This window comes from Neofelis nebulosa, chromosome 2, assembly GCF_028018385.1.
Source record: "Neofelis nebulosa isolate mNeoNeb1 chromosome 2, mNeoNeb1.pri, whole genome shotgun sequence".
In the NCBI taxonomy this organism is placed as follows: Eukaryota; Metazoa; Chordata; class Mammalia; order Carnivora; family Felidae; genus Neofelis; species Neofelis nebulosa.
The window spans coordinates 13991175-14017113 of NC_080783.1; the positions used below are offsets into that span (position 1 = coordinate 13991175).

A 25939-nucleotide genomic window follows, 5' to 3' on the forward strand; every position below is an offset into this window, starting at 1 on the left:
TTTAATTATAATCATCACATACACCTTGACAGTCTCACATTAAAAGACAAACTTTGAGGTCTTAACACTAACATCTGTATTTCTTTTGTCTCCAGTCATCTTCCATGGACTTAAATGTTTCGTACCCTCAAACACTCTAACCATGTGTTCCCATCATACCTGGCTTCCTTTACTGAAGCATTGTTTCTCCCCATACAGAGTATACCTGGAGAATTCCATCAGCTGCACCTGACTTTTTTTTTTTTTTTTTTTTGGCTTTTGGCTTTTGGCTTTTGGCTTTTCTCAGAGGACTTGAGCTAGATGGCATTATAGGCCATAAGGTTATTGATTCACCCACATCACTGTGCCTAGGAATGAAAAGAAGGAAACCCAGGCCAGGGATACTGGTAACAAATAGGAAGGGAATAAGTAATACTGAAGTCTGTTTTGGTCCTTCATATATGTTAACTTTTGATCAGAGAGTAAAGCTCCATAAGAAATCATATTAGAGTTTGAGATTATCTTTACCAACCTTTTGTGTTACCCAGAACCAGAGTGGATAAATGACTTACTCAGGGTCACCCAGCCGGTTAATAGTGATACAGCCAGAGCTCATATGAAAAATTCCTAACTCCACATCTAGTATTTTTCCATTTAAAAATCTGCTGTAACTGATAAGTCCACTTTAGACAACAGTTTAGCAATTTCCATATGATCCAACACTTCCACTTCTAGAAATCTGGTCCAAGAAGAAGGAAAGCATGTATCCACCAAAGGATTGTACCCAAACGTGCCTAGCAACATTAGTCATAGTAGACAAAAACTGGAAAGAGCCCAAAATATCCATCAGCTGGTAAAATAAACTAAATGTGGCATATCCATACAATGAAGTACTATTCAGCACTACAAAGGAATGAAATACTGGTAAATGTTATATCATTAATGAACCTTAGCAACTTTATACTTAATGAAAAATCAGATACGAAAGATTATATATAATTCAATTACATTTAAGTGACCAGAAAAGGAAATCTGTAGAAAGAGAAGGCAGGTGTGCTGAAAGTGGGATTGACTACAAACGGGCTTAAGGGACTTTTTTGGGTGATGGAAATAGTCTAGAACTAGATTGTGGCAGTGGTTAGACAACTATAGAAATGTACTGTAAATTATTGAAGGGTACTCTTAAAATAGGTAAATTTTATGGCATGCAAATTATACTGCAGTAAAGCCAAAAAAGGGGAACATTAAAAAATTTCACTCTAAAAAAACTCCACTCTAAAACTCATAATTTATTCTGAAGATTACGCTGTATGTGCCTTTTGTTTTATAATTCTTACTGGTATTGCACCTTTTGCCAAAAACAATAAAATCTGACCTGATTCTCTAGACATTTCTCTTCATTAAGAACATTTGATTTCTTGAAGAGGTTAAACTTGTTCATGTCGTATATACATCATATATGGTATATACATATATGACCCGCACACACCCTACAAGTCCCTTGGGCTTGAAGTAGAGTTGGGACTTCCTGTGCTTGCCACAGTTACCAGTGTTTTCTATTCTAACTGTAAAACAGCCTGAGTAAAAACTCTCTCACTGCTATTTCACTACTTTTAGTCTGTCTTCTCTATTTTGCTCTCACCAGTCGAGCTTTGTGTTTACTGAGCGTTTTTTGCATTCGTTTTCAAACCTGTTTATGCCACTTGTACCTGTTACTACATAATTTAATATTGTGTAAACCAATAAAATGGTGTTAGAAGCAGCAGAATTTCTTGGTAAACAGATTGGATGTTTTAGAAAGACTTGACAAAGGCTAATCACTAAATATTGGTTCGAATTAAGTGTGGGTGATTTAAAAGACTGGAGTGGGGATTGTAAAAATCTAGAAGGACTGTTTTTACATTCATACTGCTTCACAAATGTCTCTAGTTCATGCTCCGTCTTAATGAAACAAAGTAGAAAAGTTTATTAGGTGACGGTGTGCGTAAGAAAGGTAACACTGAACTCTGATCACAGGATTCATGTTCAAAGACAAAAGTCTTGATATCTCTATGAACATGTATCATGTTTTAAATTAAAAATTTTGAGATGCAGACGTGTGTGTATGCTTGTTTTTCTCTTTTACCACCTGTCTGCAATTAAGCAGCCAGTTACTGGTTTTGATCCCATAGGGTGAGACTGATTCTGTATATGGTACTATTCAAAACTATATAAACATCAAATTTATAAATAACTTAAGTGATAGAATATTTTGATAATAAAAAGGATTCTTGTTGCTTTAAAAATTTTTAGATTTATGACTGTTTTTATTGAATGTATCTTGTTTTATTTTATTAATGTTTATTTTTGAGAGAGAGAGTGGGGGGAGGCAAGGGAAGGGGACAGAGGATCCGAAGCAGCCTCTGTGCTGACTGCAGAGAGCACGACACAGGGACTCGAACCCATGAATTGTGAGATCATGACCTGAGCCACGTTCGGATGCTCGGCCAACCGAGCCACCAGGCACCCCGAATGTGTCTCATTTTATGCAGAAAAGTAAGCCAAAGTCAGGATGATAGTAGGAGAGGACTAAGCCTGCAGGGGAGTAGAGAGTTGCTTCAGTACCTACAAAACAAGGCCATCAGAAAGGGGGAAGGGTGCAGTCAGGAGACACTCGGAATTTAAGATCTTGAGATGGAAGTGTGAAGTTTAAGAATCTCCCAGAGAGATGGGACACCTGCGGGGCTCCGTCAGTTGAGAGTCCGACTTCGGCTCAGGACATTGATTTCAAGGTTCCTGGGTTCAGGCCCCGCGTCAGGCTCTGTGCTGACATCCCAGAGCCTGGAGTCTGATTCGGATTCCATGTCTCCCTCCCTCTCTGCCCCTCCCCCGCTCACGAGTGTGTGTGTGTGTGTGTGTGTGTGTGTGTGTGTGTGTGCGCGCGCGCGCTCTCTCTCTCTCTCTCTCTCTCTCTCTAAGAATAAAACGTTAAAAAAATGTTTTTAAGAAACATTAAAAAAAAAAGTATCTACCAGAGAAAGAAAACACCAAATGAGAGAAGACACTGGTGCTGCCAGAGGGCCCGTGGCCCTGGATTAGGAGGCCACAGAGTCTCCCTTGCCGGCTTTGGCAGTACCATCGGGGCTTGGGGTCACGACGGTGGTTGGTGGTTGGGGTGAGGCCGGGGCCACGGAGCTTGCAGAGGCAAGGCGGAAAACAGGGAACGGACCCCCATCACCAAGCTGAGCCACCTGATCAAGGACGTGAAGGTGAAGTCCCTGGAGGAGATCTCGCGCTCTTCCCTGCCCATCAAAGAATCCAAGGTCATTGACTTTTTTCTGGGAGCATCCCTTAAGAATGAGGTTTTGAAGATAATACCTGTGCAGCAGCAGACCTGCGCTGGCCCGCAGGCCAGATTCAAGGCGTTCGTTGCCATCCGAGATTATCATCGGACACGTTGGTCCGGGTGTTAAGTCCTCCAGGGAAGTAGCCACTGCCATCCTTGGGGTCGTCATCCCGGCCAAGCTTTTCTAGTGTCCCTGTGTGGCAAGGTTCCTGGGGGGAACAAGATCAACAAGCCCCATACTGTTTTGTGCAAGATGACCGGCCACCGTGGCTCTTCATCCCTGCCTCCAGAGGCGCTGCCATTGTCTCAGCCCCTGTGCCCAAGAGGCTACTGATGATGGCTCGTATTGACGACTGCTGCCCCTCAGCTAGGGGCTGCACTGCCACCCTGGGCAGCTTTGCGAAGGCCACATTTGATCCATTTCCAAGACCTACAGCTGCCTCACCCCTGATGTCTGGAAAGACTGTGTTCACCAATTCCCTGTCAGGAATTCACTGACATCTTGGAAAGACTCACACCAGAGTCTCCATGCAGAGGACCCAGGCTCCAGCTGTGGCCACCACATAGTTTTATACAAGGGAAAAAATGTCCAAGCCTGTTAAAAAAAAAAAAAAAAAGAAGGAAAGAAAGAATTTACCGGAGAGTCATCAGTGAAAATTTCGAACCTACTAACTTGGATGCACAGTTTTGAAAACGTGAGCTTGTGCCGAGATGGTATGGATTGTAGAAATGTGAGCGGCGAAGATACTAATCAAAGAGTGGCTTTCCTTGTAGCCCTTCGGTGTGCACCCTTGGGTGAGCTGAATGAAATAAGGTCGGAGGAGTGCAGTCACATGAAGAGAGTGCTACTCCTGGAGAATTGAGTTAAAACTGTCGGGAGGATAGGATGTGGTCAGTGCCATTTTAGTTGCGTCGCTGATAGTGGTCCAGCTTCTGTTAATGTTCACCTGGTAGCTTTGTTTGGTGTTGCTTGCAATGATAGTGTGCCTTTTAAAAGTTCCAGGATCACAGTTTGCAGTGGTTCTTAACTGGTTTTGGATTGCAAGTGCCTTTAAGAACCTGGTGAAAGCTGTGGGCTCCGTTTCTAAAATACTTCCGTACCAGCAAACACACAGTAATTTTACAATTTTTAGTTCTTCAGAGACTCACCAAAGCCCAGAGAGATCCTGGTTAAGAACAGAAAGGAATTCTCTTGTTAATCCTTTGTGAATTAAAACAGTATTCCGTTGTGTTTTGGTGTAAATGTGGATTTTCAAATAATGCACAAAATAGGACTTTTATAGCCAATAATTCTGGATTGTATGTGCTCTATAGAGTGAGACACCTGTAATCAAGTTGGCAAGAACTTGAAAATAAGAGGACTGCAAGTAATCTGTTTGAAAGGACAGTAACTAGAAGCGTTTTAATTATGTAATACTTAATGCTGCTGTATTACAAGCATTAGAGCCTTTTAATATTTACCAGTAAGCAGTCAACTTCAGTTACATGGATCGGTATTTCTTTTGGCTCTTCAGAGAATATGATCTTCAAGTATGGTATTTAAGAAAGCAAGAACCATGTTTGGGCATGGGATGGCTTTGGAGAGAAAGGGAGATGTGCATGTGCCTACCTTGCTGCCTCCCTTTCTCCCCTGCTTTCTGCTTACCTGATTCTCCCTGCGGCTGGTGCTTTCTTCCCCCACCCCCTTTTTGCTTAAGGTGAAATGCGCGACCAACTATATATAAGCAATTGTTTGTAAATTGTAAAGACCAACTTTTATGTAAGTTGGGAGGTGCTAGAAAATTCTGTGTTGCTTAAGATAGTGTGAAATGTTTCTCACCTAAAAAATGGACCGCTTTTATAATTTTAGGTCCTGTATTATTGTAGGTCACGGTGATTATTTTTATGTTTGCAAGAGTTGTGCTCAGTGTTTCTGTTGTTTTGTTTTAACTGCAGGACCGTGTATATGTACAACAAAATAATGTGGAGAATGTCTACAATTTGGGATTAATTATTTTTCGAGATCAAGTTGTACGTTATGGGTGTATTAGGGATCATCTGCGACAAACACTATTGGACATGATCGCAAGAGAGCGGAAAGGAGAAGTTGTAGATCGGTATAATCATCTCTTTCTACTTCAGTGTTTAGTTTTTTAGTGGTTGTGTCTTGGGAACCAATGTGCTCTCGTAATCCTATTGAAATAAAAGTCTTATTGTCCAGCACATTGTGAAAATCCTCAAAAACCTTTTCACAATTAACGAAGTTACCTAGATTTTAACTTAAAGCACATATCTATTTTTAGAAGAGTCCACCCTAAGCCTCTATTTAATTTACTTTTAAAAAAGCAAATCAGCCATTAGTCTTCCCTTTTTATTTTTCATTTATTTTTTTTCATGCTGGCATTTGGTTCTTTTTTGCTGTGTGATAACTTTTTTGTTTCTTCTCTTTGTCTTTTTCTTTAAAAGGCTCTCTAGCTTTCATTCTTAACATATTTGAAGAAAAATGTTGAACATAGTCCACAATGACTAAGGAATACTATACTCCTTCTGTTAAGTCACATTCCCTCCCCCTTTCTTACATGATTGCAGCCCAGTTTTTGTGACACTGCAGTTAAGAGTGGCTTGAAACATACAAGATTGCGTTCTCTATTTCTCTGTATTCAGAGAAGCTATCAGAGGAAGACTTGTAAAGTTCTTTTTATTTCGGCTCGGGTGCTTGATCAGAATTGCCCGGAAGCCATTTGGTACAAAAAAATTATAATGCCTGTGAGTAGCTGTGTGTTTTGCCCGAGTCAAGTAACTTCTCCTGCCTGCTTTCTCATAGTCTTTTTATGTTCTGTATTTTTACATAAACAGGAATATTTAGACATTTTAGACATGTTTTCTTGCAGATTTTAAGGTTATAACAATGTGAGAACAACCTGAGATCAGTAGCTGTACAGTCAAGATATGCTTTCCAATTAAAATGACTCCACATCCTTAGGTATAATAAGTTGCTTATGGGAGACGGGTCACTTTGATTTAAAACATGTTCTCAAAGTCTTTGTAACAAGTTCTGTTAAGTTTTTTTACATGAATATTTAATGGAATTTGGTGATCAAGTGGTTTAACTTCTTTTGACAGGGGCGCGATAAGAAATGCTTGCCAGATGTTAATGATTTTAGGTCTCGAAGGACGATCCGTCTATGAAGAAGATTTTGAAGCTCCTTTTTTGGAAATGTCTGCAGAATTTTTTCAGGTAATCAGTGAAGATCTAAATAAATGCTCTTTGAAGATGTTCTCAAAGTTACTGAGTACAGTTACTGATTTGAATATTTGACCTTTTTCTACTGAGGCCCTTTTGGGAAAGAGGGTACAAAAAATACTCTTTAGCGCACTTACTCCCCACCTACTCCCCATTCTCACGTTCCAGGGAAGGAACCCATTAAAGAAAAATTGAAGAGTGTGGACTCAGACACACGATTTTTTAAATTATGTGTAATGAAACATACAAACTTAGACATAACCTTAATATTTTATTATGTTTATATGTTACAAATTATTTACCATAAATACACAGGCAGTGCATCACTAATGAAGTGCCATTATTCAGTCTTTTGTGAATATAAGTTACTGGTAAAATAAGTATAGAAATACGCATGATCTCATGGCGCGCACACACACACATATATATATCTATATATCTGTATATCTGTATCTTAAAAACTATTGATGAGGAAATTAGAGGTCGTAAGTATAACTGATAGAAACTTGCAGCAGTATATACCACCCAAAACCAACTGAATTGCTAAAAGTGAAGTTGAACTAGTACTAATTTGTAATGAAGTTACAAAATGGAAGGCAGTATTTATAAGATCGTGATAACCATGCATCCTCCTGAAAACCTCATTGCTAGTAGGAGCTTTAAGTCTGTTGTTAAAACAGACTTAGCTGAATACTAACTAAAAGTTTTTACTTCAGTAGGAGGCTTTTTAAAAAATAAATGAATACAAAGTTACAATAGTTCTTAATAGTTCAGTAGGTCATTCATAGGAGCCATTAGATGTATACAGAGATGGAAATGGTGAATTTTGGCATCCTTTACACATAAAGAATAGACTTGCTGCCTTTTTTGTTTGTTTGTTTGTTTGTTAAGTTAGTGTGTAGCCCATCAAGAAGACCTTTGTGGCCTGCACTGGTGAGCCTGGACCGTGCTTTATGAACTACTAATTTCATACTGTAGGAAACAGTTTCTATTTTCTTTTTTTTTTTTTTTTTTTTTTTTAATTTTTTTTTTTCAACGTTTTTTATTTATTTTTGGGACAGAGAGAGACAAAGCATGAACGGGGCAGGGGCAGAGAGAGAGGGAGACACAGAATCGGAAACAGGCTCCAGGCTCCGAGCCATCAGCCCAGAGCCTGACGCGGGGCTCGAACTCACAGACCGCGAGATCGTGACCTGGCTGAAGTCGGACACTTAACCGACTGCGCCACCCAGGCGCCCCCTTTTTTTTTTTTTTTTTTTTTTTTTTTTTAAATTTTTTTTTTCAACGTTTTTTATTTATTTTTGGGACAGAGAGAGACAAAGCATGAACGGGGCAGGGGCAGAGAGAGAGGGAGACACAGAATCGGAAACAACAGTTTCTATTTTCTAAGAATGCAGCAACTCATTCTAGATATTTTTGACCTGTGCATTCGTTTTAATTCCCTTCGTTACATTGTCGACATACCAAGAGAAGATTAATCATCAAGATTCCCAGATGTGCTGCAGTAATGTGTACGCATGTATATAATATACATAGTACACACTGTTGTTAACAGTGAGTGGAAAGATGGTCTTACCTGGAGTTTCATTTGGTGTGTTAATGTCTATTCTTAGAAACTTGATTGTTTTCAAGGACTAAAACTACTTTTTGTCAAAAAGTGGAACGTGTTACTGAATTTTATACATGGTTTATATCAGCATGTCTTCTGATTTGTGATTCTTAGATGTGTTTGTTAATCCTCCTATCAAATAGGTTAAAATCACCTGGGTTAACATTTATAATTTAGTGGAACTTTGGTAAGGCTGGTGTTAGCAGACAAGATTAAGAGTTACATAAAAGCTCTGTTTCTCAATCATAAGTTTATAGACACACACGCGCGCGCACACACACACGTACATAATACACACACCCACTCCTTTGAGACTGGGAGTGGGTGGCAGTTGGACTTTAGTAACTAGCAGTGTGTGAGCAAAACTGTATGATAAACATGAAAAATCCTTATAGGCATAATTTATACACATTAAAACAAATCAGAGAAGAATTTCCTACTCTGACTTGGGGTCAGATGCTCCGTTCTGTACTTTTGGCCCTTACTAGCATTTGCTCACTTTTTCTGTTATTGGAGGTGTATTGGCAAAGTTTGAAAACACTGATTAAGGATAATGTATTGATTTTTCTTCTGTAATCAGTGCTTTAAAGGATGTAATTCAGCCATGGGGTACGTGTGATAAGAAACTACATAAAATGTCAGTAGTGCTAATGATATTTAGATTGTAGAAACCCACTTAAAAGCAGAAACGCATTTTGCTTCTACATTTAAAACCAAAAAAGTCATGTTTCTTATTTGCAGATGGAAAGCCAGAAATTTTTAGCAGAAAACAGTGCTTCAGTATATATAAAGAAAGTAGAAGCTAGAATTAATGAAGAAATAGAACGGGTGATGCACTGCCTTGACAAATCAACCGAAGAGCCAATAGTAAAGGTGGTTGAGAGGGAACTCATTTCCAAGCACATGAAAACTATAGTAGAAATGGAGAATTCTGGGCTAGTACATATGCTGAAAAATGGAAAGACAGAAGGTAAGCATCAGCAATTGAAAAATAATTAAATGTTTATAGTTCTACCAGGACCTTAGTAATTTTTTTTTTTTGTTTTACTATAATGAAAGTAGATTATGAATGTCAGTTTTCAAGTTGTGTGTGTCATTAATGTATCAACTGCTGTTACTTTGATAGGATTTAACAGGAAAGCTCTACACTTACTAATGTGGATTTTCGGGTGTCTCTTTTAATTAAATGGCTTTTTTTCTCTCTCTTTCATCTTAGTCTCCCTCGTTTTTTGTGTTTTTCTTAACCCAGAAGTCTGTGTTATTGGTGAGACCAATGAGGTCCTCTGTTACTGTCCTTTTTATATACAAGGGAGTTGGACTGTCTTCATTGCCACGTACTCTCTCGTTTTTGTGATTCTTTTAAAATCTGACATTCCAATCATAAAATTTGTATAGGCTTTCCTTTGGGAGTTGGTTGTGATAAGGGTGTTGAAAATGCAAAAATTATGTGTGTTTCATGTGACATTTTAGATAAATGGGTAGACTGGTTTTGAGAACTCCAGAGTTACAGACTTCAGAGAAAGGAAAATTGCATAAAAGTGAAAGCACAGTTTTTTTGTTTTTTTGGTTTTTTTAAATTTTTTTTTCAATGAAAGCACAGTTTTGAGATAACTGTAGCATTTATTCTTGTTGGCTATTTCCCCCCCTTTTTTTTTCAAATTTTTTAAATGTTTATTCATTTTTGAGAGACAGAGACAGAGCAGGAGTGGGGTGGGGGGGCGGGCAGAGAGAGGGAAGTAAAGAATCTGAAGTAGGCTCTGAGCTGTCAGCACAGAGCCCATCGCGGGGCTCGAACTCATGGACCACGAGATCATGACCTGAGCTGAAGTCAGACGTTCAACCAACTGAGCCACCCAGGTGCCTCTACCCTTTTTTTCCTGAAAACAATATTTTGTGATAAGTACCTTAGGAGAAATCATAAATAAAAGAATAACAGTCATGTTGTCCTTATTTTTAATTTCTGAAGTTTTACTTAAAACTATGACTTTAGGAATCACTAATATGGTGTTAAAAAATAGGGGTGCCTGGGTGGCTCAGTCGGTTAAACGTCCGACTTCAGCTCAGGTCTTGATCTTGTGGTCCGTGAGTTCGAGCCCCGCGTTGGGCTCTGTACCGTACTGACAGCTCAGAGCCTGGAGCCTGCTTCAGAATCTGTGTCTCCCTCTCTGCCCCTCCCCCACTTACACTCGCTTGCCCTCTCTCTCAAAAATAAACATTAAAAAAAATAAACATGGTACTCTTGGTATTTTCCTGTTTCTTAGATGATCTCTTAGCAGTATTTTAGCCAGCTTACTTATTACAAAAGAAACACATACTCCCTCAAGGTTGTAAGCTTGCAGGGAATGAAAACAATATTTACGTGAATCACTTAAAACAAAGGTAGATATAAGAGGAGAGAAAAGTAAGGTGGTAGGAAAGGAAGTTGTTTTCTGTGCTGCCTTCAAGTGTAATTCTTGTTCTCTGTTTTGAGATGCTTGTATTTCTATATATTTCTTTCTGAAAGTTGTATGTAAATTTATTGTTTTTATTAAACCAGAGAAAAGATGCTTCTGGTAAACCTTCTCTTTTGTAAAAGACAAAAAAAAAAAATCATTTTTAAATTATGTTTCTCATGTTTTCTAAACTAAGCTATCCCTGGATGTCTAAAGTCTAAGTCAAGGGCTGGCAAACTTTTTTGTAAAAGGCCCATACAGTAAACTACTCCTCTCTGTTGTAATAGTGAGAAAGTAGGCATAGACAGTAACACAAATGGATTAACTTGACTGTGTTCCTATGAAACACTGATTTTTTTTTTTTTCCCAACCACTTAAAAATGTAGAAACCATTTTTAGTTCATGAGATGCACAAAAATGGACAGTGGGCTGTATTTGGTTCAGGGGCTATAGTTCGACAAACCCTGATCTAAATGCTCATCTAGAGTTAGTGTTTTCTTGTCTACCCTGGGGGAAGGTGGGAGAGGGTGAATTAAATTGGCTGGAGAGTAGAGCTTAGGAAGTGTTTGATGGAGAGGTTATTGGGCATACCTAAATTACAGTATCTCTGAAATCTGCATGGAGACGTGTTAAAGGCATTAAGTATGCCTGACAACATGGCAAGTGCTTAATAAGTACATAAATGAAGAAATATCAGAATACTAACCATAGTTCTCTAGTACTTAATGTTTTTAGCAAGTAAACAGCTATCTGTGATTGTAAATTAAATTTTAAAACGCTGGCTTCAATTTTTTCAGCTTCCCACTAGGAACCTAATTGCAAAATGTCTTCATTGTGTTAGGCCCTGCTCTGGAGCAGTAAGTCAAGAATATGTCAGAGGCACAACTTAACCGTTATGAAGCCAAGCATCTCATAAATCAGAAAGTGAAACAGCTTTCTGACCATGAATGGAGGCTGAATTGGATTGGCTGTTAGATGCAGATAGCTCTATGAAATTTAAATTCAAATAGCACTTCATTTTACTAAGTTTGTACAAAAACGTTTGATTTTTGAATGCCCAAGTATTTTTAATTTTCTCTTTCACGTTACCCACTACACCATACATTTATATATGGTGAATTCAATACAATGAAATTGTATTAATTTCCATACAGTTAAATATGCAACATATAATTGAGCAAAACTGTAACAACAGAGGAACAAAATAGACAAGTCGGGAACCATTTTGTTAGAGATGGGTTTGATATGCCAAATTTACTATAGTAAATCTCCATAAATTACTGTGCGTTTTTATTTTTTAATTAAAAACAATTTTTTTTACATTTATTTATTTTTGAGAGACAGAGCACTAGTTGGGGGAGGGGCAGAGAGAGAGAGAGAGACAGAATCCAAAGCAGGCTCCAGGCTCTGAGTTGTCAGCACAGAGCCCAACGTGGGGCTTGAACTCACAAACCGTGAGATCATAACCTGAGCCGAAGTCGGACGCTTAACCGACTGAGCCATGCAGGCGCCCCAACTGTTGCATTTTTAATACCTGTTTTTAACATGGGAAATTTGGATGTAATTTATGCCAAATGTGAGAAACTGTAAGATTTGCTGTGTGGAGATGACTTTGGACGTGTATTATTGCTGAAAACTTAGTGTTTAATAAAACTTGATTTTGAAAGTCTCTGAAACAAATTTTAGAAGCCCTTTTTTTCTAAAATTTGCTTCTAAGTATTTCTCAAATACGAAAAACTTCAGTATTAGGATCTAAATTATAGCCTGTCTGTCAAGCTTGGCCCACCAGCAGTTTGATTAGAGACCCCCCCATCAAAAGAAAAATAACGTTTTATTGCTTATGAAAACTACATAAATTTTTAGGTATCAGTGTCCATAAATAAAGTTTTATGGGAACACAGTCATGCCCATTTATTTATGTGTTATATGTGGCTTCTTTCTTGTTACAGTGGCAGAACTGAAGTAGTTGCAAGAGAGACCATATGGCCCACGAGTCTATAAAATATTTACTGTCTGGCACTTTCCAGAAAAAAATTTCCCAGCCCCCGATCTAGAAGCTGCTATTCTAACTTCCATTTCAAAGTTAAACTTTTTTTATATTATTGTACAGTCCTTACACTTAGAGTCTCCCAGTAAGTTTCAGAGAAACCCCAGACATACGGGAAACAAAGCATTTTACCTCCACATTTTTTTTTAATGTTTATTTATTTTTGAGAGAGCATGAGCAGGGGAGGGGCAGAGAGAGAGGGAGACACAGAATCCAAAGCAGGCTCCAGGCTCTGAGCTGTCAGTACTGAGCCTGATGTGGGGCTTGAACTCACTAGTCGTGAGATCATGACCTGAGCCAAAGTTGGGCACTTAACCAAGACTGAGCCACCCAGGCGCCCCTACCTCCACATTTTGATCTTGTGAAAAATGATATACAAAATGGACAGAGTCCAGAACTTTCATTCTAAATAAAAACAATATAGTGACATACCAAGTTTTAAAATACAAGTATTGGCCTAGGACATCCCCTGGAAAATGTTAGGGATTGTTTTGAGGAAAATACTAAGGAATAGGAACATATAAAACTATAAATATCATAAATATCATATACACTTTACCATGGTGTGTAATGAAATAAATCCTAGTATAGTTTATTTTATTTTATTTTGTTTTGTTTTGTTTTATTTTATTTTAATTATCATGTTATTGTTTGAACTTTGAGATAGACATACCTAAAAATATCTGTAAGACTTTTCATTGGTTCTTATTATGTTGACTACTAATTAATCCATAAAGTTATCCTTAAAGTTATCCTTTTGATAGACATTTCATAGCATATGATTGGGTTCTAGATTAGAATTGTATAGGAACTCAAAATTACAGTTTTCTTTTTTTTGTGGCTTTCTTATTACACTGTATAGGTATATTCCGTGTAAACTGAAATTTGCTGAGACATCTTATTAATGCTCTCAAAGCATCTTATCTGAAAGCTGTATTTCATAAATTGCAATAATAACCATTAGCCAGCCTAATTTTTTTTTTCCTTTTGTCTATTTTGCTGGATGTTTTCTAGTAATTTTTCGCATGGTCAGTGAGTAGTAGTGATAAGCTTCTTTAAGTTTCACAAATCAGAATGAACAGAGATTCACATTTTTTCCCTTAATCTTTAATGTAGCCGATTTTTATGTTCTTTCTGATTGCAGACCTCGCTTGCATGTACAAGTTATTTAGTCGCGTGCCAAATGGCTTGAAAACAATGTGTGAGTGTATGAGTTCCTATTTGAGGGAGCAGGGTAAAGCCCTTGTTTCTGAGGAAGGAGAAGGAAAGAATCCTGTTGACTATATCCAGGTGAGTGAATACAGCAGAACCTCTGTATGTTTGTAGTAACTTGACACCTGCTAATAGAAAGGTCACTTTTACTGGGGCGCCTGGGTGGCTCAGTCGGTTGAGCGTCTGACTTTGGCTCAGGTCATGATCTCACAGTCCATGAGTTCAAGCCCCGTGTCGGGCTCTGTGCTGACAGCTCAGAGCCTGGAGCCTGCTTCGGATTCTGTGTCTCCCTCTCTCTCTGCCCGTCCCCTGCTCATGCTCTCTCTTTCTGTCAAAAAAATAAATAAACATAAAAAAAAAAATTAAAAAAGAAAGGTCACTTTTACTAAGCTGTATGTATTATGTGTTTTTTTACCTTCATTGTCCCAGTGGAAAAGTATGTCTACTTCTCCTAAATAGTTTAGAATTTTGCAAAGTGTGTATATTTGTATCTGGGAACCGAACTCAGCGGCTGCTTTTCATTTATTAATTAACCTGCTTGTTGAAGGTCTTATTTACATGGTCTCAAGAATGAAAGTTACTACTTTTTCCTATGCTTCAGTGTTCACACTCCAGGTATTAGAAAAAATAACTTCTCAATTAAATCCTTTTTGTTCTAAAATGTTTTCTTCTAAGCAATACTGTGAATAAATTATGCCTCAGGTTTTTCATGTTTCAGTATAAATAACCAGCTTTTTTTGGTGCGTTTTTAAAGCTGATTTTCTTGGGCTGTATCCATTCAGTCAGGACAGGGAAGGATGAGGAGAAGCGGTGCAGAAGCTCTTAGACGTCTTTGGTAGAGTGATACGTGAATAGCAAACAGGCTGCTCCCTCATGGCTGACATTTTGAATACAGGCTTAGATCTAGGCTTGAAAATAATAATATAGAACCTGTAAGTTTAACACTGAGCGCACACATTTGTAGCCCGCAAACTTAAGGCACACATACCTGATCGTATGTGTCTTGTTTATAGAAAAAAATTATTATGATGTATCCTGATTTCTTTGTTTTTATTTGGAAGGGCTTATTGGATCTGAAGAGTAGGTTTGATCGCTTCCTCCAGGAATCGTTCAATAATGACCGGCTCTTTAAACAAACTATTGCGGGTGACTTTGAGTATTTTCTCAACCTCAACTCCAGGTCCCCTGAATACCTCTCATTATTTATTGATGATAAGCTGAAAAAGGGAGTCAAAGGGGTAAGTATTAATGCGTTTGAAAACACATGAAATTTTATTTCTAGATTTAAAATTGTATACAAAATTAGGAACTACAAAATAGAAAATTAGGGAATTTTGTAGACATAAAATTAAGCCTAGCCCTTTGCTGTGCTTAAATGTGTGCTGTGATCTTTGAAAAGGATTGCTTAAGGTATTTGAAATGGTCCAAAGTCCTTTGACATTTCACTTAATGTATAATTTATACCAAAACCAAACATCTACACAGTCACAGTTGTTAAACAGTCTTTATAGACTATGAGGGTTAGATACGCTGTAGAGATGAGAGGGGACTAGAAGACCGCACTGTTCATAGCTTGGGATGTTGCTGTTGTCACCTTGTCCTGGGTGTTGTGTATCCAGCAACTCTTGGATGCCTAGAATTTGAAGGAGTAGATTAGAATAGCTATCAGAAAGTAGTTTGAGAGCCTTTATTATATATCAGTCTTATTATATCATATATAATTATATATGCTTATTATATCAAGCATATTGTTGTCACACATACATTGGTCTTTTTAACTTCTTCTTAGAATTTGTGAGGCAAAAGGGAAAAGCAATAAATGCAGGTTTTCCAAGCAGCTATAACGGAAGAACAGACAAGAGGAAGATCACCATAGGAAAGACCATTTCGTCTTCCATATTTTTTAAATATATGCTTAATTGGCTATAATAGCATCTTACCCTTACTTAAAAGATGAGGGCAGGGGCCTTTTTAGTTTTTGAGCTACAGCCAATTATTACCCTTCTGCTTGCACGATTGAGATTTTGAATGAGCTTGCATCAAAATACCTGTCTTTTGCCCATATAAATCTCTGCCTCAATACTATGGAAAAGCATTGTAGTATTCTTTTTTGTGATTAGAATTTCATTTCATTTGTTCTCAGTCATCCTTTACTGCAGCCATTATCACCTCATTGCTGCATTCAGTGGTAGCCCTCTAGGGAGGGGAAAGAACTCTGCCCTGGCCCCTGAACTGTGCTACACTAGATGAGGACTTAAGAATGGGGCTGCTCTGAAGGAGGAGGCACTTCTCCAGCTGGGTCCCTCCTTCTGACATCTCTCAACCAGCCTACATTTGTTATCAGTCTTATAACTGCAGATGAACTGTGGTGCGATTTTTGTAGAACTAAAATTTTATAATTACTAAATTGTCTTTTAATTGATTTTGCAGCTAACAGAACAGGAAGTAGAAACAATATTGGATAAGGCAATGGTCCTTTTTAGGTTTATGCAAGAAAAAGATGTATTTGAACGTTATTATAAACAACACTTGGCAAGGAGACTTCTCACAAATAAAAGTGTTTCTGATGACTCTGAAAAAAATATGATATCTAAGTTAAAGGTAAGGTGTATATATAAACTGGAATGATGTGCACCTAACTAATGTTTGTTATGTGATTGAACGCCAACATGCAGTTAGAAAATGTTTAATTGATGTAAAATATTTCTGTAAATTAATAAAGCTAGATGTTTTACAGCAGATTGCACTTAGATTTGCTTAGGTTCTGAGACATTCAGAGTTTGCTGAAATTTCTCTTGGTGTGGCAGGATACATTCATGGAGATGTGGGGGGAGGATTAGTGCAAGGGAAATACTAAAAAGAGTATCACTGTGTAGTTTCATTTTCACAAAGTGCGGTTCATAGACCACCTGTACTCATATCGTCTGGGGTGCCTGTTAAAAATGTAGAGTACTGGTCCCTACCTTTGATGAGGTGTATTGGAATCTCCGAAAGAGTCTGGGAACCTGCATTTTATTCGTGGGTTATTCTTAAATACACCGTTCTTAAATCCGCTAAAGTTGGGTGCCCACAGGCATAGAGCAACTATTGGAAAGGTTTAGAAAGGATGTCCGTAACGTGGAAGAATTTTTGTACGTTCGCTCATAGAAAACTCCAGGGTTAATTTATTTCTTTGCACATTTGCTGATAGAAAAATCCATGGTTTATTTGTGCATATTTGTGTTTTTCTTCCACAGACTGAATGCGGATGTCAGTTCACATCAAAACTGGAAGGAATGTTTCGGGATATGAGCATCTCAAACACAACTATGGATGAATTCAGGCAGCATCTACAGGCAACTGGGGTAAGATTCTCCATTAATTTCTACTTGTATGTGTGTATCTGTGTGAAGTCTTTCGTAGTGGGCATTTTCATCCATGTATCAGATAACTGCTGGTGTCATTTCTTCAAATGTTGTTAGTGGCAACATTTGTATTGTCTGTGCATACTTTAAAGATCATTTTCTGCCATATAAGCATTTTGTTAACTATTACTGTTAAAGTAGGTTTTTCTTCCTCTTCTAAAATTTAGTTTATCCTCTCTCCTTGAAGGAGTGTTCTGAAACTTTGATAGAATGATTTCACTGTCGTAACCATTACAGATTGTGGAAAGAATATGGGGCCTGGGCAAACTTGCTGAGTTTTACACTCTTCCTCTCACCTTACCCCCAGGATTGTGCTATCTTAGAATCGTTGCCTGACCTTCCTATACCTCAGTATTCTCATCCATAAGATCAGCATAAAGGGAGTCTGACATTCTCAGAGCCCCTAGGGAACGATCAAGAGTATAAAAATGCTGACATTAATGTGTTGTAAATGTGGTTTTGTATTGTGCCTCCTGGAAGACAGTAAAGCTGCAGCTTTAAACAGCTTTGGAGTCTGATGGGGTTTTTGTGAGGGTTTAATGAAGTTCAGAATTTTCTTTTTATTCTCTTTCTCTCCCCTCCCCTCCCCTCCCCTCCCCTCCCCTCTGTTTTTCAGCTTCACCTTAAACTTTCCGTTTAGAGAAATCCACAGGTTTTCCCTTTTTTCTCGAGTGACCTTATACAACTTCGTAATTCAGACCTATGACAGCGGGGGCACCTGGGTGGCTCAGTCGGTTAATTGTCCGGCTTCAGCTCAGGTCACGTTCTCATGGTTCGTGAGTTCCAGCCCCACATTGGGCTCTGTGCTGACAGCTCAGAGCCTGGAGCCTGTTTCAGATTCTGTGTCTCACTCTCTCAAAATTAAATAAACATTAAAAAAATAAATAAATAATAACAGCCATTTAAAAAGTTTGGAGGTCATTTCCTCTGACATTTAGATATGAGACTATCACTTCTATTGGTCATCACAAGCCAAATTATGTGAAAATACCTAATTCTATAGAAATGGACGTTTATATATATTAAGGCATTCTGACTTAGAGGAACTTCTGGTCTCTCCCCATTATATATAGTTGTATGATTTGCCTCAAAGTTGATTGTGGAGAAGGGTTGAGAGCAGGAAAGATATAAGTCTGTGACAAATAGAAATTTGGTTGGGCAGGAACTGAATAATATTATCCTAGGTAGTTTTTTTCTTTTTTAGATTATTTAGAGATTTATACTTAATTCTGATACACTAATATATTTTCATGAGATATAATTATTTTTCCTGTTTATTTTTTTTCTTCCACTAATCTTACACATATATTTTTTTAAACGTTTGCTTATTTTTGAGAGAGAGTTTGTTTATTTTTGAGTAGGGGGCGGGCAGAGGGGAAGAGAGAGAATCTTAAGCAGGCTTCATGCCTAGTACAGAGCCCAGCGTAGGGCTCAATCCCACAATTCTGGGATCAATACCTGACCCAAAATCGGGAGTCAGATGCTCAACAGCCTGAGCCACTCAGGCACTTCTCTTGTGTTTTTATTTTAAAAACTGAGAGACGGGCAGGAAAAACAGACTTGCTGTTATATTTCTATTTGTTTATATCAGCAGGTTGTATCCTAACTCGATAGCCGTTTCTGTTACTTCAGTCTCAGTACACTTGCCCTTGTCATGTACTGCCTTTGAATATACGGTGAATGTCTTCAAAATATTACTTACTAAGACAGCTAGGAAGAGGAGATGTAGACCACTAAAGGAATATTTCTTTGAGGTTCTTCCTTTTTTTCCCCTCACTTAATGAATAATTCATTAAGTGCCTTCTATGCCAAGCACTGTTCTGGGCACTGGGTATACAGCAGAGAATGGAACAGACAAAATTCCCTCCCACGATGGAACTTACATTCTAATCTGGGTCACAGATGAGAACGAGATAAACAAGCACATAGCACCTTAGCAGGTGACAGGTAATAGGAAATCTGTAGTGGCAGAGTGGTCAGGGAAGGCCTCCTTTAAAAAATGGCATTCTGAGGAAGGATTTGAAAATTAGCAAGATGTATGGGTATGTGGGAGAAGGGATTGAACCAAGTTGTGGCGCCATTACTGCCACCTGGAAATGTACCGCTGCCACTGCCCACCTCTGTTTGTCATCTAAGAGTCTCCTGTGGTCATCTCTCCTGTGCATTATCTAAGATTATTAGCTTCAGCTGCTTGAGTAGTTCTTCAGGAGATCTGAGTGGGGCATACTTCTTGATATTTATGAAATTTATCTCCTTAAAAAAAAAAATCTGTATCACTGGGGCGCCTGGGTGGCTCAGTCGGTTAGGCGTCTGACTTCTGCTCAGGTCACGATCTCACAGTCTGTGAGTTCAAGCCCCGCGTCGGGCTCTGTGCTGACAGCTCAGAGCCTGGGGCCTCCTTCAGATTCTGTTTCTCCCTCTCTCTCTGCCCCTCCCCTGCTCACGCTCTCTCTCTCTCTCTCTCTCTCTCAAAAAATAAAGACTAAAAAAAAAAAAATCTGTGTCACTAATCATCCAAGTTAGATAAATATGGAATAATGGTTTAAAACAAGCTGTGAATATCAATCACAATATTTCATTTGCGCTTAAGAGTTCCTGTTGGGGCCCCTGAGTGGCTCAGTCGGTCAAGCGTCCGACTCTTGGTTTCTGCTCAGGTCATGATCTCGCTGTTTGTGAGTTCGGGCCCTGCATCAGGCTCCGTGTTGACAGTATGGAGCCTGCCGGGGATTCTCTCTCTCCCTGTCTCTGCCCCTCCCCCGTACTTGCTCTCGCACGTGCGCTCTCTCTCTCAAAATAAATAAAAACTTTAAAAGTTACTGTTAATGTGCTTTCTTGTTTTCTTAGAAATTTGTTGATAAGAAAATACCTCACTGTGACTAGCATGCTAGATGCTAGTAATGCTAGCATCTATTTTGTAGAGCTAGTTACCCATTATACAGTATTTGTGGAGCACACTTCGTAGAACTGGATCGGCAGCGTCTTCTGCAGAGGCTGTTAGAATAAGAAGTACATTGAAAACATGAAAGTCTTGATTAATGTAGTGGAAATGTGAATGAGATATTAGAAATAGGTTGTTAAGATGGTAAAAATATTTAAAAGTGGATATCCTTAAGATGAAAGATTTAGAATTTTCTCTAAAATGATACTTCCATGACACCTTGACGTTGTATCTAAAAAGACATAATGGCCAAAACTTTATCCTTCTCAGTGATACCGTTAACACTTTTGTTTATATAGTAAGAATTCTCTCTCGGTCATTATTTTAAAGCCAACATCTTAAGCAATCATTGCAAATATTTGCCAGGATAATTAAAATTTGGGAAACACTGATGGATCTAGCCTTTAAGAAGTTAAGTTTTACTTGCTAGATATCGGACAAGGGGCGAACTACTTGGATAACTCTAACACAGTGTCTATATGGAACGGAAAACAAATCCTAGTTAATTTGTGGGGGACATCTTTTTATCTTTTACACAGGTATCTTTAGGTGGTGTTGATCTCACAGTCCGGGTGCTCACAACAGGATATTGGCCCACTCAGTCAGCCACACCAAAGTGCAACATCCCACCAGCACCAAGACATGCTTTTGAGATATTCAGAAGGTAAACATAGATCAAACTTTGTATTTGTAAGTACACGTAATTGTCCAAAGTTGAAATAAACTTGAGCATTAGTGGTGTTCCTGATTGAGGATGACTGTACTTCATGTTTTACCTAATGTTCAAAAGGCGAATGTATTCTTCATGCTTTTTAATGTGTGAGAATGAGTTGTGTAAACTCTTTTCAAAGGGCCAGTTTACTAATGTCTTCATCCTTAATGTATTTTGTATCGTGGACGTCTGCCCATGGCTTAGAACAAACGGATTGTTGGGTTACTGTGGAGAAAAGTGGTCTTAGGGACAGTAGCAGCTGATCTGCAGGCCAGGGGCAAAGTGTACTAATAGCAATTAATATTGCCCTTACACATAGACACTTGCTAAGGGTTATTATCCTGTAGTTTATAATTTCAAATATGTAAGTTACATGACTCTCTAAAACCTGGTTTGATTTGCTAAAGGTTTTACTTAGCCAAACACAGTGGTCGACAGCTCACGCTCCAGCATCATATGGGTTCTGCAGATCTCAATGCCACCTTTTACGGACCAGTTAAAAAGGTAACTATTGACAGTTGGAACATACTCACATTAAGTAACTGGAAATTAGTTTATGGAATTGATTTCTGATTTTTGTTGACCTGGGTAATTTATGTATTCCTCTTATTTTCCTGTCTGTTTGAAATATTCACAAGGGGAAACTGGCTTTAACTTACTTCCTTCTGTTCTTTATTGGACACTATGAAGACTCAGTAGCCTTCCTTCAGGAACGTATAATAATATAATTATGCATTTTATGTATAAGATTAGATTTGAGACAGTGTTGCATAAGCTAATAAAAGCTTATTTAAGGGGCGCCTGGGTGGCGCAGTCGGTTAAGCGTCCGACTTCAGCCAGGTCACGATCTCGCGGTCCGTGAGTTCGAGCCCCGCGTCGGGCTCTGGGCTGATGGCTCGGAGCCTGGAGCCTGTTTCCGATTCTGTGTCTCCCTCTCTCTCTGCCCCTCCCCCGTTCATGCTCTGTCTCTCTCTGTCCCAAAAATAAATAAAAAACGTTGAAAAAAAAAAAATTTTTTTAAAAAAAAAAGCTTATTTAAGAGCATACAAAGGTGTTAGTCCCTTTTCAGAATTCTCACATCTCCTATAATCTTTGTTTCCAGTAAATCAAAACCAGGAAAATTAACATGGCATTTGTGAGATGTACAAAATACTACAAAAGTATTTACTTTAAAAATTAGCAAGGCACTAGTGAATTGCTTTTGTTTAAAAAACGTAATAGCTTTTTTACATCCAACGTTGTGAAGTTTAGACTAATAACTTGCTTGCATTGCTTGGATATCATTCAAATCAAAGTCATTTGCCTTCAAATAAGAAAGTAATAAATAATAAATCTTTTAGAAAAACATTAAAAGAAAAATACCTGAACTGTCATCTAGGCAGCAAATAATAGTTTTATTCTGTATTTTAAGAATAGTCCTAATGGTTTTATATAAGTTACTCTAACCCCCCCCCTGCTTTTTTTAAATATTGTTAATGTCTACACCTGTTCTAATTTTTATGCTTAAATGAAATGGAAAATATTCTTTACAGTTCATGTTTGACACTATTAAATATTTGAGCGTAAGTAGTAAGGTTATGGATATTAACAAACTCAGCTTTTAATTATTGCTTGCTTTTGTTTTAAAAGAGAGGGTTTTTTCCTAAATAATCATGTTTTCTTTTGAAGTTGGGTTAAATAGATAGTGGGTTTTAAAAAACAATTCGCATGTTAATTGCTGAAGGCTTAACTTTCTACTTTGTACTTAAATCATAGAGCAGAAACAGGCTTAAGGATGGCAGAGATTTTTTTTTTCCCCTCATCCTGTGCTGTTATTTGATCTTACTGTGATCAGACCACACAGACAGAAACCCCTATTACTTTTGGTAGGAGTATGATGACAGTGTTGTCTTTTAAGTCTTTTATTCCATCCTGAACTGTTAAAATAATTTTAGCTATCACTATAAGGAATCGTTGATTCATTACTTGCTCAGATATATTAAAATGTTCATAATGGGGAAAAAAAAAGACAGTCCTAAATAATGAATGAGTGTGCATGTGTGTGTGCATGTGTGCGCATACGTACATATACACGTACCTGTTTTTTTTAAGTTCTATTTCCTTTTTATGGAGGAATAAGTTAGGTAGTTTTATTATGGGGACAGTTGGATATTACAGTGCTTATCTTTCAAACATACTGTTAAAGTTACCACGAGATAATTCTGTCTTGTTTGTATTTTTTAAAAAATGAAACAGGAAGATGGATCCGAAGTTGGTGTTGGAGGGGCCCAAGTAACTGGCTCTAATACACGGAAGCACATACTGCAGGTCTCCACTTTCCAGATGACCATTTTAATGCTCTTTAACAATAGAGAAAAATACACGTTTGAGGTATGTGTCGCTTATATAAATTTTAAGCAATTGTATTGTTTCTGATTCTCCCCGCTTACCAGCGGTCTTTATTTGAATAACCTTTAAAGTTATTATCATTTGAGTATTATTTTTATTAAGTAACCTTTGAGTACCATTAGAGAAAACAACGTAAAATTGGGCGATGGAACTATCTGACCATCACATACTTACTGGCTCACATTTCATTTCATTTTTTTAAAAACCAGCTTTATTGTAGCATGAGTGTTACATGATAAAACATACCCCATCTCAATGCATAATTTTAGGAGTTTTAACAGATCTGTGAACTTGTAGAAGTGCCATCACAATCACGATCTAGAATATTACCCTCTAAATGTGTATACTCCTTTGCGGTGTGTTCCAGCTCACTGTCCCAACGTTGCCAATGATCTGCTCTGTATCACAATAGATGAGTTTCGCCTTGCTAAAATTTCCTGTAAATGGGATCATAGAATATGTGTTGTGCTTGTCCATCACGTATTTTTGAGTCATCCATGTTGGTGTGTGTATGGTTTCAGTAGTGCGTTCCTTTTTATTGCTGAATGATATTCTATTATACGGATTTACTACGTTTTCTTTACCCACTTACCGAGCGATGGGCATTTGAGTCATTCTCAGGTTTAGGCTGTTAGGAAGAGAAAGATGGGTTGAACTTTTTAAGAGACGGCCAAACGATGTCCCAAAGTGTTGTGCTCTTTCACATTCCTGCCAGCAGTGTAGGAGAGTTCCAGTTGCCCCATATCGTCTCCAGAATTTAATACTTTTAAATTGTAGCTGTTATATTTGGTGTGTAACTGTATGTGACTGTGGATTTAACTTGCCTTTCCTTGATGGCGATCAAGACGCAGAGAATCCTGGGTGTGTTCCTGTGCCACTTACATGTCTTGTTTGGTGAAGCGCCTCTTCCTGTCTTTATTGGGTTGTTTGGAAAGCTTTTTACAAATTTTGGATTCAAATCCTTTGTCAGATCTGTGTGGTATGAATATTTTCTCACACCGTCACTTGCCTTTTCATTTTCCTTAAATGATATTTTTTGAAGAGCAGTAGCTTTTAATATTGAAAAAGTCCAGTTGCCACTTTCCTTTTATAGTTCATGGCTTTTGATATCCTGTCTAAGAAATGTTAGAATTTACTTACAAAAAATAAGGTAAAAATTAAGAATTATTTCCCCCCACACACACACAGATATTCAGTTGTTCATTCCATTGTTCTTTGTCCAAAGCATTGTTCTTTTCCCTTTGAATTACCTGGCACCTTTATGAAAAAAATCAATTCACCGTATATGTGTGGGTCTGTTTCTGCACTCTGAGCAATCAAATCTGATCGCTTTGTGTGTCTAGTGCTAGTTTGACACTATCTTGGTAGTGTCAGATTTCTTTTTTATACCCATCTTTTTTTTCTTTCCTCCACCAAGACCTTTGATTACGTTAAATGCAAATAGTCTTTTCCCATGCCTTTAATAGGTACGTTGAGTGGAAATAAAGATCATGTGATTCTTCCTAAATTTTTTTTTAAATGTTTGTTTATTTTTGAGAGAGAGACAGAGTATGAGAGGGGCGGGGTAGACAGTGAGAGGAAGACACAGAATCTGAAGCAGCCTCCAGGCTCTGAAATGTCAGCACAGAGCCTGATGCGGGGCTTGAATTCAGTAGCCGTGAGATCATGACCTGAGCTGAAGTCGGACACTTAACCGATTGAGCCAACCAGGGGCCCCAAGATCATGTGATTCTTAAGTGTAAATTTAAGATAAAAGCTGTAAAATTATTGCCATATTTATTCTTAATTGAAAGCTAATTTTCAGATACCGTGAACATAGAAATAAGTTCACTTGAAGTTTAGGGCAGAATTGAATTGTAGATATTTTTGAGAGAGAGAAAGCTTAAGAAGGCTCCACGCCCAGTGTCCCCGCACTGAGCCTGACACAGGGGTCAGTCGCGTGAGCGTGGGACCATGACCCGAGCCAAAATCAAGAGTCAGGTGAGCCACCCAGGCACCCCTGTAGGCTTATTTTATACCTACCTTCATGCTTGCATTTAAGAGATTATTGTTTTTATGGGATACACCTAAAGGAAATGCTTTGAAACCCAAGTGTTGTACGTCTGGTGGCTAAGCCAAGAGGTCTTGGTCTTATCTATTTCCAGGTGTGTCTTACCTAGGTGAGTAACCTCAACTGTCCAGCGCAAGTTACATATGATTTAGTCCCAAGGATATTAATTAAGCAAGTATTGAGTACCTTGCTCAAGTTGTAAGCCTTTTCAAACAGGGGTGGACTTAAATGATCTCTAACAGCTTGACTGTTTTAATCTGCAGCTACCATGGGTAATAATATTTTAAGCAAAACAAACTGCTGATAAATGCTAATTAATGCTGGTTTTCAGTCCTACTTTATAAAGAGCTGGTGAAAATAATGAGACAAAACCATAAACTCACTTTCTAAAGCCATTATTAGAATTGCCAGTAATTTTAGTGGTTCAGGCTTACTCTTCTCTTTCCCAACCGACTTGGGATCACTGATACTAATGAGCATCATTAAGTAGAGGGTAAAATTAGGCAGAAAATTCCTCTAATATTTCAAATGTTAGCTAAGTAACAAACCAGATGCCTGAGCATAAATGGCATATGTAGAATGCCATTCCTGTGGCTCCAAAGCCTTCTGGCTGCTTGCAT

The 25939-nt window shown here is 38.1% G+C and overlaps 1 protein-coding gene and 1 pseudogene across 4 annotated transcripts in view; both read left to right on the forward strand.

Annotated features, from left to right (window-relative positions):
* CUL3 (cullin 3) overlaps positions 1 to 25939 on the forward strand; it is a 96425-nt gene that overhangs the window by 58636 nt on the left and 11850 nt on the right. For all 4 annotated transcript variants that reach the window (XM_058703132.1, XM_058703141.1, XM_058703155.1 and 1 more), the window contains 10 exons: positions 5240 to 5400; positions 6407 to 6521; positions 8878 to 9106; positions 13760 to 13905; positions 14889 to 15065; positions 16258 to 16428; positions 17064 to 17171; positions 20709 to 20833; positions 21289 to 21385; positions 23117 to 23251. In XM_058703132.1, coding sequence (XP_058559115.1) covers positions 5240 to 5400; positions 6407 to 6521; positions 8878 to 9106; positions 13760 to 13905; positions 14889 to 15065; positions 16258 to 16428; positions 17064 to 17171; positions 20709 to 20833; positions 21289 to 21385; positions 23117 to 23251 — 1464 coding nt within the window. The remainder of the gene's footprint in view (positions 1 to 5239; positions 5401 to 6406; positions 6522 to 8877; positions 9107 to 13759; positions 13906 to 14888; positions 15066 to 16257; positions 16429 to 17063; positions 17172 to 20708; positions 20834 to 21288; positions 21386 to 23116; positions 23252 to 25939) is intronic.
* On the forward strand, positions 2926 to 3936 carry LOC131497134 (small ribosomal subunit protein uS5-like; annotated as a pseudogene).